The 14,195-nt window shown below is 41.5% G+C and overlaps 1 protein-coding gene and 1 non-coding gene across 2 annotated transcripts in view; one reads left to right on the top strand and one right to left on the bottom strand.

Annotated features, from left to right (window-relative positions):
- Nucleotides 1-1,836, top strand: part of GCC2 (GRIP and coiled-coil domain containing 2) — a 47,928-nt gene extending 46,092 nt beyond the window's left edge. The window contains exon 18 of the mRNA XM_004704432.2: nucleotides 149-1,836. Coding sequence (XP_004704489.2) covers nucleotides 149-219 — 71 coding nt within the window. The 3' untranslated portion in view covers nucleotides 220-1,836. The remainder of the gene's footprint in view (nucleotides 1-148) is intronic.
- A 9,793-nt stretch (nucleotides 1,837-11,629) lies between these two features.
- On the bottom strand, nucleotides 11,630-11,734 carry LOC115873273. The gene has a single exon (XR_004048320.1). It is a non-coding gene; the product is annotated as a U6 spliceosomal RNA (small nuclear RNA).
- Nucleotides 11,735-14,195: the final 2,461 nt, after the last annotated feature.

Below are 14,195 nucleotides of genomic sequence, written 5' to 3'. Positions count from 1 at the left end.
TTTTTTAAGTAAAACAGGAGGCATAAAATAATAGTATATAATCAGTTTAAAAGGAAGAGAAAGAAATTTCATACTGTAATGGTTTTGGAATGTAGATTTTTACACTGATAAATCTTAATACCTTTTTTTTCCTCTTTGCTTTCCAAAGGCGAGGAAGAAAATGCTTCCCGTTCCTCAGGATGGGCATCTTATCTGCATAGTTGGTCTGGACTTCGATAGAGTGGTGGAAAGAAAATGTTTCAGTTGTTAACCAAATAGAGTCCATTTGGCAAAAAGTGATTCAAGTATATTGCTGTCATCCTTTTGTCAAAGAGTGTGTGTATATATTTACATCTACGTATATTTGTGTGTACATATGACAGATGTATTAAAAGGTCTCGGCGTGCAGAACAGTTGGGAATGTTGATACCAGTCCACTGTCCTTTGGTTCAGTGGCACAGAGACCAGCATTTCTGTCATCTTCCCTGCTCCTTGCCAGAATTAAAACATGAAGAATGAATTCACTCCCCTTTCCTCTCTGAAACCTCAGGACCCGCCTCTTTCTTGGCAGTACTGTGAATTTTAAAGTTGAACTAAATTTCAATAATGTAACTGGAACTTAGTCAAATAACATGACAACTTTTTATTACACAATCAGATTGCTATCAGTTATAAATTGCTAGATGAGATTTGATGTTGGGATATGAAGGAGAATGCTTTATTGATAAGTTGATCATTCTGAGTATTAAGGGACTATAAATACACTGCAGTTGATAATGGGCTAAATTAAAATAAAATTTTAGTTGTTGCTTTACAATGACGTTTAAAAAAAATACAAACTGTTCTTTTTTTCTTCCAAAATCAAAACTGATTTTCAGAAGCCCTTGTATTTGGCTGGTATAACAGCTGGAGAGGCGAGGCCATTGGGTTGTCTCGGGGGTAGTTTCTTGGGGTCTTTCCCAACTCTTGGGATAATGTACTACTTGAGTACCAGAAATGTGTGGGGAATTTCATCCCCTAAATGAAAGCCTATCAAAACAGTGACTGCTATTCTGAGCTTGGTACCTAAGAGTGAAAGTAGCTCTCCCTGTGCTTAGAACATGTTGTTCCACAAGCTTTCCATCAGTGGATCTCAAAAAGAGATTTATGGGTAAACCAGTGCTCCACCTTCACAGTTCTCATCAACAACCATAAATGCTGGTACTGCTGCTCTGTGACGCCTCTGAATATATCTTATTGACAAGATCAAAATTGTGTCTTAACTCGTAAATTAGAGCATTCTATTTTAATATTGATTTCACACGAAAGCACCATGCAGTATGCGCTGTGAGGTTCTCCAAAGCCTTCCAGTTTATGCTCTGATTTGTCATTCTCAGAGAACTAACTTTGCACTTCGGTTACTCCGAACGTTGACTTCCAGTTTAACAAAACCTTGCTGCTGACATGTTGAGTTTGTTCTTTAAAAAAATATGTTCCACTAAATGTCGTTTCCTCCCATTTTAGAAGAACAAACCTAACTAGTGAATGTCATACTGAAAATGTATCGATTTTCAAAGCTGACATTTAAACTGTTTAGTTTTTCTTACTTTATAAACTGTGAATATGAGTATGCCCGCAGCATACACTGTAACTTTAATAGTATTTAAATAAACTTCACTTTCTCTGAGTCTGGGCTTTTTGAAGTCTATAGAAACTTGTTTTGAAATATAGTCTTTGCCAATGAATGTAATCATAAAAATACCTTTTGCATGATGTAAACTTACTTTAATTACATAAAAACATATTCTTCCATGGTTTCTGCAATGAGAGGAAATGTCATGATTATTTTAATATTACTATTAAATATGTTTCACCGTATACTATAGTATGTGACTACTCTCTTTTCTCTTAGTCTCTCTGTGGGGGTTTGAATCAGTCTTACATTCTTAAAACATGTGAGGTCTAGAATACCGCTTAAGAAAACATAGCCGGCTCCTTTGGTGTGTGATCCATAAACCATGCTGTCTGACTTGTCTGGTGTCCTCCTTCCACCTGGATCCAGAAGCTCCAGCAGCAGACCTTTCCTGAGGTGAAGGCCTCTGTTTCCCAGTGTGGGTGATAGATACCACCCGTCGGGGGCTCTGGAAGGACCCAGGAGGCTGCAAAAGCAGGTACGTACACTTTGTCCTGGGTGGTGGGCTAGAGCACAAACGTTTTTAATTACCAAGTGGGGGCACTGAGTTAATTTTTTTTTCTTTTCTGGAAAGGTGGCAGTAGGCCAAATAATTTCGGGAGCCTATGAGTTAGAGGCAGAGGTTACGATGGGAAGTCCAGAAGTATTTCTACAGAAAGTATAGAAACCTCAAACAAACATTAAAAGGCAACACTATTTGGTTCCATCTAGCGCTCTGTATTTCTGATGGCAATGTTTCTCTCTTTCTGATCCTTCCCCAAAGAATTGTGTTCTGTGATTTGTAGCATATCACTTCCAACCAGCAGCTTTGGCACCCTTGAAGGACTCAACCATGGGTGCTCTTTTAAATGTGCTTTGATCTGGGGGAACAAAGACACCTGTGAGGGACAATATTAGGGCTATAGGGTAGATGGAGTAAAGTTTCCAGTGAAGCTATCTTTTTTTAACAATTGTATTGCCACTTAATCCACATAGCACACAATCCAATAATTGAGTCGTATCAAGAAGGGTTGTACAGTCATGACCACAATCAATTTTAGAATACTTTATCTTCCTTCCCCCATTTTAAAAGGTTAAATCACCTGTAAAATGAGTTGTGTGATCACCATCAATTCTATGCTCCCTCCCCCCTCTCACATTGCTTATCCCCCCATCTGCCACCTCCACCCCTACCTCCCCTATAAACCCTTGCATCAGTTTTTTTTAAAATCATTTTATTGAGGGCTGTTATAGCTCTTATATTCCATACATCAATTGTGTCAAGTATATTTGTACATATGTTGCCATGATTTTCTAAACAATTACTTTCTATTTGAGCCCTTGGTATCAGCTCTTCTTTTTTCCTCCCTCCAACCCCTCACACCCTCATGACCCCTTCATAAATTATAAATTACAATTATTGTCATATCTTACACCGACCACTGTCTCTCTTCACCCATGTTGCTGTTGTTCATCCCCTTTGGGGGGTGGGGCCGTGGGGGGATGGGGTTATGCGTCTTATTGCGATCGGTTCTCCCCTCCACCGCACTTTCCCCCTACCCTTATGGTATCGCTACTCCTATTCCTGTACCTGAGGAGTTTGTCTGATCTGGATTCCGTGTGTAGTGAGCTCTTATCTATACCAGCGTACATGCTCCAGTCTAACCAGAACTGAAAGGCAGAACTGGGGTCATGATAGTGGGAGGTGAGGAAGCCTCAAAGAACCAGAGGAGTGTTGTGTGTTTCATCGGTCCTATACTGCACCCTGGTTGACTCATCGCTTCTTTGTGACCCTTCTGTGAGGGGATGACCTATTGTCTAGAGATGGGTGTCTGGTCTCTGTTCTGACCCCTCTTGTTCTTAACATTTTTGTTGTTTTGAGTCTTTTAGTACCTGTGGTACCTTTGAGTCTTTTGGTTAGATGATTCCATCCACACCTTAGGATCGCACAGGCTGGTGTGCTTCTTCCATGTGGGCTTGTTGCTTCTCTGCTAGATGGCTGCTTGTTTAACTTCAGTCCTTTAAGACCCCACTCGCTATGTTTTTTGATGGCAGGCAGCTTATTTCACCACATTTGCATATGCCCCTATTTTGTCTTCAGTGATCTTGTCAAGGGGGTGATCATCACAGAATGCCAGGTGCATCAGTTCTTATCTTTATCTATCTACTCCTGTGTTTCACAAACTGGAAAACCCAACAGAAACAAAGTGGTAAGGATAAAATAATAATTCAAAAATAAAAATAACAAATAGAAAATATCACTGTGAATATTGAAAAGGCCAGGGAAGAAATTTTTGTCATGTAACTAACAAGAAATACTTGCACCTAGAAGAATTTCAGGTTGGTTCAAGAGGGAAGCCAAGTAACCAAGTATCGAGTTCGATCCAGTATAGTTATGATTACAATGATCTCTGTCTTACAGTAAAGCCTTGCCTCTGGCTAGTGGGGATCTGACAGCACCTTAATCTGACTAGATAGTCTGCAGGTGAGTTTGGGCTCCCACTGCCCTCCTTAACCACCTACAAATTGAGTATTCACAATTTAAGCTTTGGTCATATTTGAATTTTGTTATTGTCGTCTTTGGATCACACAAAGTGGTGTGATGCTTCCATGTGAACTTGATTGATGCCTTGCTTATAGATGGCTGCTTGTTTGAATATGAACCTTTAAGACCCCAGACACTATTCTGATTGATAGCCAGGCACCTTCTGCTTTCTTCACCACACTTTGTTGTAGCACCCTTGTCTTCAATGGTTGTTACATGAGGGTGAGTACGGAGCAGGCCCATGTTATCAGAACTAACTGTTCTTGGATTGAGGCTAGAGTTCAGTGGGGACCAGAATCCACATCTGCTTGTCCCTGGGAAATGCATATCTCAGGTTTACTTTGTCAGCCGTATTATGACAGATTCAAAATCCCATAAAATCATCTACCCCAAGAACAACAACAAACCAACTAGCTGACAACAAAAGACAAACACATAAAAACAAGCAAATTAAAGACAGGGAAACAAAACCCCATAGAGAGAGAAAAGTAAGACATCGTCAATCATCCCCCTGGGGTATAAGCTGACTGCACTTGTAGCATCAGCTTCTCCAACGACACGACATTTTGGACACTGTAGGTGTGAGGAGTCTGTGCAAGTACCGTTCCACTGTGAGCCTCAACCCAGTTCTCCCATTCAACTGGGCTCTGGTTACCCTACGCATGGGGTTAGTGCCAGGGGCACACTTCCCGGTGCCATGAAATTCTTGCAGGACAGCACTCGCTAACCTCAAAGGATGAGCAGGTGCATTGTCATGATGGGAAAAAATTCTCGGTTCCACTTTCCTGGCCTTATTCTTCCCAGTTCAGTCTTCACTTTCTTCAAATTCTCTTCCTAATAGGCTTCCTTGAATGAACTGTGTGTGGGGAGAAAATATAACAAGATGAGCCTGTTGAAATACTAGGAAGCCATCACCATAACATCCTCAGCTGACCAGTCTGCCTTGAATCGAATTGGCCCAGCAGATCCCCTAGAAAACAACTGTTTCCACTGACCTTTTTTTTTTTTTAAGGTACTCTAGTAAGACCAAGACAAGTGAATAACCGAGACTGTCTGAAGCCATCCATGAATGGCAGGGGTATGTTTGAACACATTTTGTATGGAAGAAACCCATATACGAACTGGAAACACACACACACACACACACACACACACACACACACACCAGTAGCAGTACTTTTTGACTTAGTCTCATACTATCTGTTCTGGGAACTTGAACTGGCAAATGGGGAGAGGCGAAACAGGTACCACAAGAAGGAAACCACACAGACCATGAAGAAAAAGAACAAAACAGGAAAGGTAACAACCTCGAGTGGCCTCTGGTCCAAAGCAGCTGGCAACTCTGGGTCCATCTTGCTGGGGTGCTTACATGAACTCTACGGAGTCTTAAGAGCTGATTGTGTACAGTCCTGGAAGGTGGGACACCTCATCAAGCCCTGGCCTCTATGGTTTGGGGCATTTATTATACACAGTGAACTTTGCATGTGCTCCATGTATTATATTTGAGAATTACACCTAAGTAAACTGGCAGGCTTTTAACTGAACTAGCGAAGCAGGCTTACTAACAGCACACAGTACTTTGTGTTCTTTTCCAAACATTTTAGCTGCTGCTACAGCTGGGCATGTATTGAGTGTAATGACACATTTTAAGACAGGTTGCAGCCTAATGATGTATCCTTGAGAGAGAGAGAGAGAGAGAGTGTGTGTGTGTGTGTGTGTGTGTGTGTGTGTCTGTCCCTCTCCCACCTAAACTCCCCGCCCCTTCCTTCCCTCTCTCCCTTTTTATGGCTTCATCTTTCCCTCCCTTCCCCTCCTCCACCTTCCTCCCTCCCAGCCCTGGTAGCTACTCAATCAGGAAAAGGCTCTGGTTTAGCAGCTGACACACAGACTGCGCTTAACGGCTTCTGCAGTGATGTGAGCCACTTAATATAGACCTCTTTACTCTTTATCATAGATATCTGTATTGTGTGTAAGTGTAAGTGTGTGTGAGTGAGTGTCTCACTGGTTTTGCTGCTCTAGAAAACCCAGCTTGGCACATCGACCATCCCACTTTCTTTTCCGTCGCAGCTTCCACTCTAGATATTAACAAGATACTGTGCAAAGCTCTGTAACACCCAGGTTTGGCCAGTGAAAAGTGTTAGGAAATCTGCAGGGCACCCAGGATGTCATATGATTTAACCTAAGAAAGGCACCGCTTCTCCTTCTTCCAGCTTTCAAAGTACAAGTATTTCCTGGAGCTGTGGCACCCATCTTGTGACCACAGATAGATAAGCTAAGAATGATCAATTTGAGAACAAAGAATTGTTTAATTCATGGAGGTGAACTCTCCCTGACCTTGTTTACTTACTGATTACAATAAAACCCTTATTTTATTAGGCTACCATTAAAAGGATGTTCTGTTGTGAGCTGCTTAACAGAAAAGGAGCCCTGGTGGTGGTGTGGGTCCATGTTGGACAGCTAACCACAAGGTCAGCAGTTCAAACCCCTAGCTGTTCTGCAGGAGAAAGATAAGCCCTGTGAAGATTCACAGTTTTGGAAAACATAAAAGAAAAAAACAAACAGAAAAGAGCTACCCTGGGCAGATCTTTTGTAGTACGAATTTTTCCCACTAGGCAAGAATCAAGCAACTTGCTCTGAGTGAGTGCACCCAGTGGCATCACCTGGGAAAGTTCTCTCTCGTCACAGTTAATTTTTTCTTAAAAGCAGTTTCCACTGGAACCTCATTTTTTGTGTTTATCTTAAATGGCTCAAATAATGTCAAAAAAAGCTGAGTAGAACATTTCAAAGAGCTGCTCAACAACACAAAGCCAAGTATTATAATGAAATGTGCAAAGACTTAGAGTTGAAAATCAAAAAAGATCACCTTCAGCATATTTTAAATTGAAAGAACTCAAGAAAAAAATTCAAGTTTCTAGATGCAATATTGAAAGATTCTATGGGAAAAATATTGATTGATGCAGAAAGCCTCAAAAGAAGAAAGAATACACAGTTACTGTAGCAAAAAGAACTAGTCAATATTCCGTCATTTCAGGAGGTAGCATATAAGCAAAAAACAATGCAAATGATCAAAGAAGTTCAAGCACTAAAAGCATTAGCCCCAAAGCTCCAGGATTGAATACCAAAAGAAGTGTTTAAACAAGCTGATGTAGCACTGGAAGCACTCAATCGTCTATGCCAGACAATTTGGAAGACAGCTCCTTGGCCAACTGACTGGAAGAGATCCACATGTGTACCCATTACAAAGAAAGGTGACCCAACAGAATGCTCAAACTATGGAACAGTGTCATTGACGTCACATGCAAGTACAACATTGCTGACGGTCATCCAACAATGGTTGCAGCTGTGCATTGACGGGGATCTACCAGAGATTCAAGCTAGATTTAGAAGAGAACATGGGACAAGGGATATCATTGTTGACTTCAGATGGATACCGTCTGAAAGCAGAGACTACCTGAAAGGTGTTTGCTTGTGTTTTGACTATACAGAGGCATTTGTGTAGATCATAAACTGAATAGTCTTGAGAAGAATAGGAAGTCCAGGACACTTCATTGTGTTCATGTGGAACTTTTGCATGGATCAAGAGACAGTTGCACAAACAGAACAAGGAAAGACTGCAAGATTAAAATCAGGAAAGGTGTGTGTCAGGGTTGTATCCTCTCATATTTATTCAATCTGTGTGCTGAGCAAATAATCGGAGAAGCTAGCTTATCTGATGAAGAATGTGGCATCAGAACTGGAGAAGACTTCGTAACCGCCTGCTAAATGCAGGTGACACAACCTTACTTGCTGAAAGTGAGAACTTGAAGCATTTGCCGATACAGATCAAAGGTTTCAACCTTCAGTATGGATTACAACTCAATGTAAAGAAGACCAACATCCTCACAACGGGACCAATAGGTAACATCATGATAAATAGAGACATGGTTGAAGTTGACAAGGATTTTCTTGCTTTGGTCCACAATCAATGCTCATGAAAGCAGCCATCAAGATCAAATGATCTTGGGTAAATTGGTAAATTGAGTCAATCTGCTGTACAAGACTTCTCTAGAGTGTTGATAAACAAGGATGTTACTTTGAGGACTAAGGTGCGCCTGACCCAAGCCATGGTATTTTCAATTGCTACATCTGCATGTGAATGTTGAGCACTGAATAAGGAAGACTGAAGGTCAATCGATGCATTTGGATTATGTTTCTGGTGAAGAATATTGGAAGCATCACGGACTGCCAAAAGAACAACCAAATCTGTCATGGAAGAAGTACAACCAGAATGATCCTTAGAGGAAGGATGGCGAGACTTGGCCTCATACACTTTGGATATGTTGTGAGGAAAACCAGTCAGGACACCATACTTTGGAAAGTAAAGGGACAGAGGAAAAGCAGAAGGCAAGATGGACTGACACAGTGGCTGCAACAGTGAGCTCCAACACAAGAACAATTGTCAGGATGGTGCGGGTCTGGGCCATGTTTCTTTCTGTTGTACCATAGGGTCACTGTTGGAGTGGATTCTGTGCTACCCAACATCAGCAAGTATAATACATGGTATATGCTGCTGTTGTCTAGTGTCGTATGTCATCAAGTCTGATGCATAAAGACCCTGTGTTAGTCCAGGTTGACTGGAGAAACAAGTCCAGGGAGACTCACAGGTATATATGAAAGAGCTTTATATAGGGGGAGAGGGAGGGGGTCCGACGCTGAAAAAAAAAAAGCTTTATAAGAGCAATTGTATATTGAGAAAATACCCCAGATCAAGTCCATAAATCCGATATTAATCCATATGTCCAATACCAGTCTATAAATTCTTCAGACTCACACAACACATGCAATGACACTGAACGCAGGAAGATCACAGGGCAGTGGGTAGAAGGGTGGAAAGTCTCATGACTCCACTGTCAGTGGAAGCATCTCGGCACCGGCATGGGTCTCTAGCTCCATCAGCGTAGCTTCATATGTCTTAGCAGCAGGAAGATGAAGCACAGAGTGGCCTCCAGTGAACTATTTATTGCTGTCGCACCTCCAAATGAGGTCATCAAACTATGCCTGATTGACAGGCTAAACTCCACCCCTTCACTCTTAGTAGTCTCAAGTTGACACCAGATTATGCAACTACCACAGACCGTCTGCACAACAGAACAAAGCACTGCCTGGTCTCAGAGCACCCTCAGGATTGTTGCCGTGTTTGCACCCCTTGTTGCTGAGACTGTCAACCCATCTCACTGAGGGAGGGGCTTCCTCTTTTTCCCTACCCCACTGCTTCACCAAGTGTGCTATTCTCCACGGACTGGCTCCTCCTGGTAACATATCCAGTGTAGGAGTGATATGTCTCACCATTTGAGCCTCAAAGGAGCAGTCTGCCTGTGAACCTTCCAATGCAGATGAGTCTGCTCCCCTGGCAGCCTGACGCAGAGAAATGGCTTGATAGCAGGGAGTTCTCTTTTGAGAAATAAGGTCTTTCCCCATTGCTGACCCCCCAGGAGGTTACCAGAAGGTCACACTCCCTTGAGAAGTCCTTTTGCTTCAACTTCAGTCTTAACTTTCCCAAGAAATGAAGGCTAGCCTGTGTGTCTTAAGAGCTGTATGATTTCATTTCGGTATTATTTAATGACCTATTTTTCTGACTGGCGTGTATGTGTGCATGTGTGTGTTTCCCACCAAAAGAAAAAGCAAAATGAAGCAAACAAGAAGATAGGTGTGAATGGAACTTTTTCAGCTTACCGTCGGAGTTTAGTAAAGATCTCGAAGACCTAAAGGTCTCATCACAAGTTGTCAGCGGAGAGATTCTTTTTAAGAAGACATAAACATGAAAAGCAATTAATAAAACTCATGACCATGCTTATTACATTAAATAGCTGTACCAGGTTCTAGAAAAAGTTACCTTTTTTTAAGAGCACTGTTTATCTTGACACTGTCACGTCTGGTTTGTATGTAAAGTGTGGTTTTTATTCCTTTGCTTATAACCTAACCAGAGGCAGGGATTCGGGCATACTCTGAGAAATTTAACAGGTAGCTTATGTTATGTAGGACTCCTGGTGGTGTAGTGGTTGTGCATTGGGCTGTGATCTGTGTGGTTGGCAGTTTGAAACCACTAGCAGCCCTCAGGAGAAAACCTTGGCTTTCTACTCCTGTAAACAGAGTCTCGGAAACCCACAGGGCGTTGCTATGAGTCAGCATTGACTTGATGACGATGAGTTTTGTTTTATTTATTAATATATGTTTCAGGAGCCCCGGTGGCCCAGTGGGTTAGGTTTTGGGCTACAAACGACAAGGTTGGCAGTTTCAAACCCATCAGCTACTCCGGGGGATAAAGACAAGGCTGTCTGTATCCAGACAAATTTACAGTCTTGGAAACTCCCTAGAGCAGTTCTACTCTGCTAGGGGATCACTGTGAGTCAGAATCAATTGAACGGCAGTGGCGTGAACTGTTATTCAGAGCAGTGCTCTGTGCAAAGGCTTTGTTTGAAATGTTGACAGTTTGAGCTCACAAGAGAAGAGAACTGAGCTCCCGTGAAGATCATAAAGATTTTTTTTTAAAGCCTCAGTCAGTGCCATCAAGCCAATTCCAACTCATAGTGCCCTTAAAAGCCAGGGTTGAACCGCCCCTGTGGCTTCCTGAGATTGTAACTATTTACAGAAGTAGAAAGCTTTCTCTTTCTTCCCAGGGGAGGGTAGTAGTGGGTCTGAACTGCTGACCTTGCAATTACAGTCCCAAGGCCTACCCCAACTTTTTGGATCGCTGAGCTCCTGACCACTGTACCACAAGGCTTCCTTTTGTGCTTCCCAAAGAATTACCTAATACAACCTTTCTAGGGGCCGTGGAGTTGGGTTTTTTATTGACTGAACCAATTTTAGCACACCCTAGAAAACCCTAGGGTTTTTCTGATTCACTGTCAAGTCTCTAGAGGGCACAAAAGGCGCTCCGTCAGCTCGGCAGCTAACCACAAGGTGAGCCGTCGGAACCCCCATCCCTTCCGTTGGAGAGAGATGTGACTGCTTCCATAGGACTTCCAAATCCCAATGGGACCCTTCTACTCTGTGCCTCAGGGGTGCTGAGAGTCGGAACAGCAATGGATTTCGTACACAAATGATTTGCACGTGTGTCTTAACCTAAAAGCTGGCCCGCTCAGCAGCACCCCAGAAGGAGCACCCCAGAAGACAGAGCTGGCTATCTGCTCTGTCAATATGAGGTCTAAGGAAACAGGGAGCAGTTCAACTGGACGCCACATGGGGTTGCCATGGCTCAGTATTGACTTGATAGCAATGTGTTTGTTTAAATTATTTTTATGAAATGCTGTTTAAGGTACAATGTTTCAGTAAGATACAATGTCAAAAAAAATGAATGACGGAATGATATGATACACATATTAAATCCCAATATTTTAAAAAATGAACTGCCATTTCACAAAGTATGGATCTGCAGTGGTCTATAGAACAATGTATCGATTAATTCGCTTTTTTAATTTATTTATTAACGCTTCACAAATTTGCATGTCATCCTTGCGCAGGGGCCATGCTAATCTTCTGTATCGTTCCAATTTTAGTATAGGTGCTGCTGAAGCAAGCACTTGATTAATTCTTTTTTTTTTTAATCATTTTATTGGGGACTTGTACAACTCTTATCACAATCCATATGTAATCCATTGTGTCAAGCACATTTGTTGCCATCATCATTCTCAAAACATTTGCTTTTTACTTGAGCCCTTGGTATCAGCTCCTCATTTTTCCCCTCCCTCCCCATGCCCCCCCTCCCTCATGAACCCTTGATAATTTATAAGTTATTATTTTGTCATATCTTAACACTGTCTGATGTCTCCCTTCACCCACTTTTTTTTCCCCCTTTACTCACTTTTCTGTTGTCGATTAGTTCATGGTATAATCAGGAAATCTGTTTAGTGGGAAGGAGCCCTAGTGGCTCAGGGTTGAGCACTCAGCCGCTAACAGAAAGGTCAGCAGTTCAAACCCTCCCCCTGCACCTCAGGAGACAGCAGTGGCAGCCTGCTTCCAGCGAGATTACAGCTTTGCAGTCCTTGTGCAGCAGTTCTACGTGGTTCTAATCTGTGTCAGAATGGACTTGGTGGCGGTAGGTTTTGGTTTTTATATTTGATGGTATGCTGTGATCTTATTGTAAACCCAAACATGTTGAGTTGGACTTTGCCTAATGTTTAATTCATATGATTCATTCTGAATTTCTGACTGAGATCATTCTCTCTGATCATCTGTATTTCCCCTGAGGCCCATAAAATATGCAGCTAAGTTAATTTCATGACTACACTATTTATGCTTCCCTTCCTGGAAGTGGAGAAATTATTCAGCCCAGCCTACAACTATGAAATATTTTTCTAAAAGGAATTCCTTGGAGAACAGCTCTGACAAATGTTGTAGCCATTAGCCACATGTGGGAGCCCTGATGGCATAGTGTTTATGTGTTCAGCTGTGATTCCCAAGGTCACCAGTTCAAAACCAGCCTCTGCAGGAAAAAGATGGGGCTTTCTACTCGTAAAAAATTCCAGTCTCAGAAATGCACAGGGGCAGTACTACCCTGTCCTATAGGGTCTCTATGAGTTAGCATTGACTCAATCGCAGTGGGTTTTTAGCCACATGGGACTACTGAAACTTGAATTGTGACTGTTTAAACTTAGATGTACTTTAAGTATAAAATATACACCAGATTTGATAGCATTAATATGAAAATAAGTAAAATGGCAATAATTAACAGTGAATTAACACATTCGAAGTTTAACATTGCAGATAAACTTAATTAAATGAACTATATTTGCCAAACATAATTTTATCTGTTTTTATTTGTCTTACGATTACTGAAAAAAATAATTTATTTATAGGGGTCCTCATGTATGTCCTGTGTTACACTTTGTTAGAAAATGCTAATATAGTCACTCTATTAAGCCCTGCAATTAGCCCCAGACACCTTCTAGGAAGACAGTGCCAAATCAGGGTCGTCTTTGAACTTCAATTTCTAAAAGCCACCAAGAGTGAGCAAAACATTTCTCCCTTCAAAATAGTCACCCTCCCCCTTCAGTCCACTAATTGCATAGTGTTTGGGACTGTTCCTCTTTCAAAATGTAAATTGAACTAAGTAGATTAGGCAGGGTCATTCCTATTTTAGTGCCAATTATATATCAGATAATTAGATTGCTTTCCTGAAATCCTAGCCAAGAAAAATTAGCTCTCAGAGAACCTCAAGACTCCTTTTGTAATGCTTAATATGGATCTGATTCACGGATTACAGACTGAATTAAAATCTTGCTTTCTCCTGAAGAGTAGAAAATATGTAAAAGTTTCATGTTAACCCCTAGAGTAATAAAAATTCATGAGCCTGGATTTAAATGAGGGTATAAAATCACTCCATTTCACCAAACAACATTTAAAGTTGGCTTTGAGAACTCTGCCTTGTATAATGAAAGCCAGGTTTCTCACGATTAGGAAGAAATTACTAATAAGCCAAGAGAACCAATATTGGAGTCAGAGGTATCTAAAACTCATGCTTTAGGGATGGAGCTGGAGGGGAGGTCATCCTGGCCCAAAAAAAGCACAAAAAGAGAGGGGTGTGAGTAAAAGAGTAGTGGAGAAGAGAGACTGCAGCCTCTGCCCATGTAACATGTCCTTTAAGATGTACATACTGACACAATGGATGGATGCATATATTGTGATTAGAGCTGTGTGAGCCCCCAATAAAATGATTTTAAAATATAACCATGCTTTTTAAAAAATGAAAGATGGCTAAACCTACACACACACACACACACACACACAAAGCTCAACTGTTAACAGGTTGATGCTTGAAATCCACAACAATTCTGCAGAAGAAAGTGTGGCAATTGCCTCCGTAAATATTAAGATCCTGGGGGGAGCGAGGAGGGAGGGGGAAAATGAGCAGCTGATGCCAGGAGTTTAAGTGGAGAGCAAATGTTTTGAGAATGATGAGGCCAATGAATGTACATATGTGCTTTAAACAATTGATGTATGGATTGTGATAAGAGTTGTATGAGCCCCTAATAAAATGATTTA

The sequence above is a fragment of the Echinops telfairi genome, unplaced genomic scaffold, assembly GCF_000313985.2.
Source record: "Echinops telfairi isolate 266 unplaced genomic scaffold, ASM31398v2 ScPeMD7_7467;HRSCAF=8505_1, whole genome shotgun sequence".
In the NCBI taxonomy this organism is placed as follows: Eukaryota; Metazoa; Chordata; class Mammalia; order Afrosoricida; family Tenrecidae; genus Echinops; species Echinops telfairi.
The sequence above is the reverse complement of the archived record's forward strand: the minus strand, read 5'-3'. Positions and strand labels throughout refer to the sequence as shown.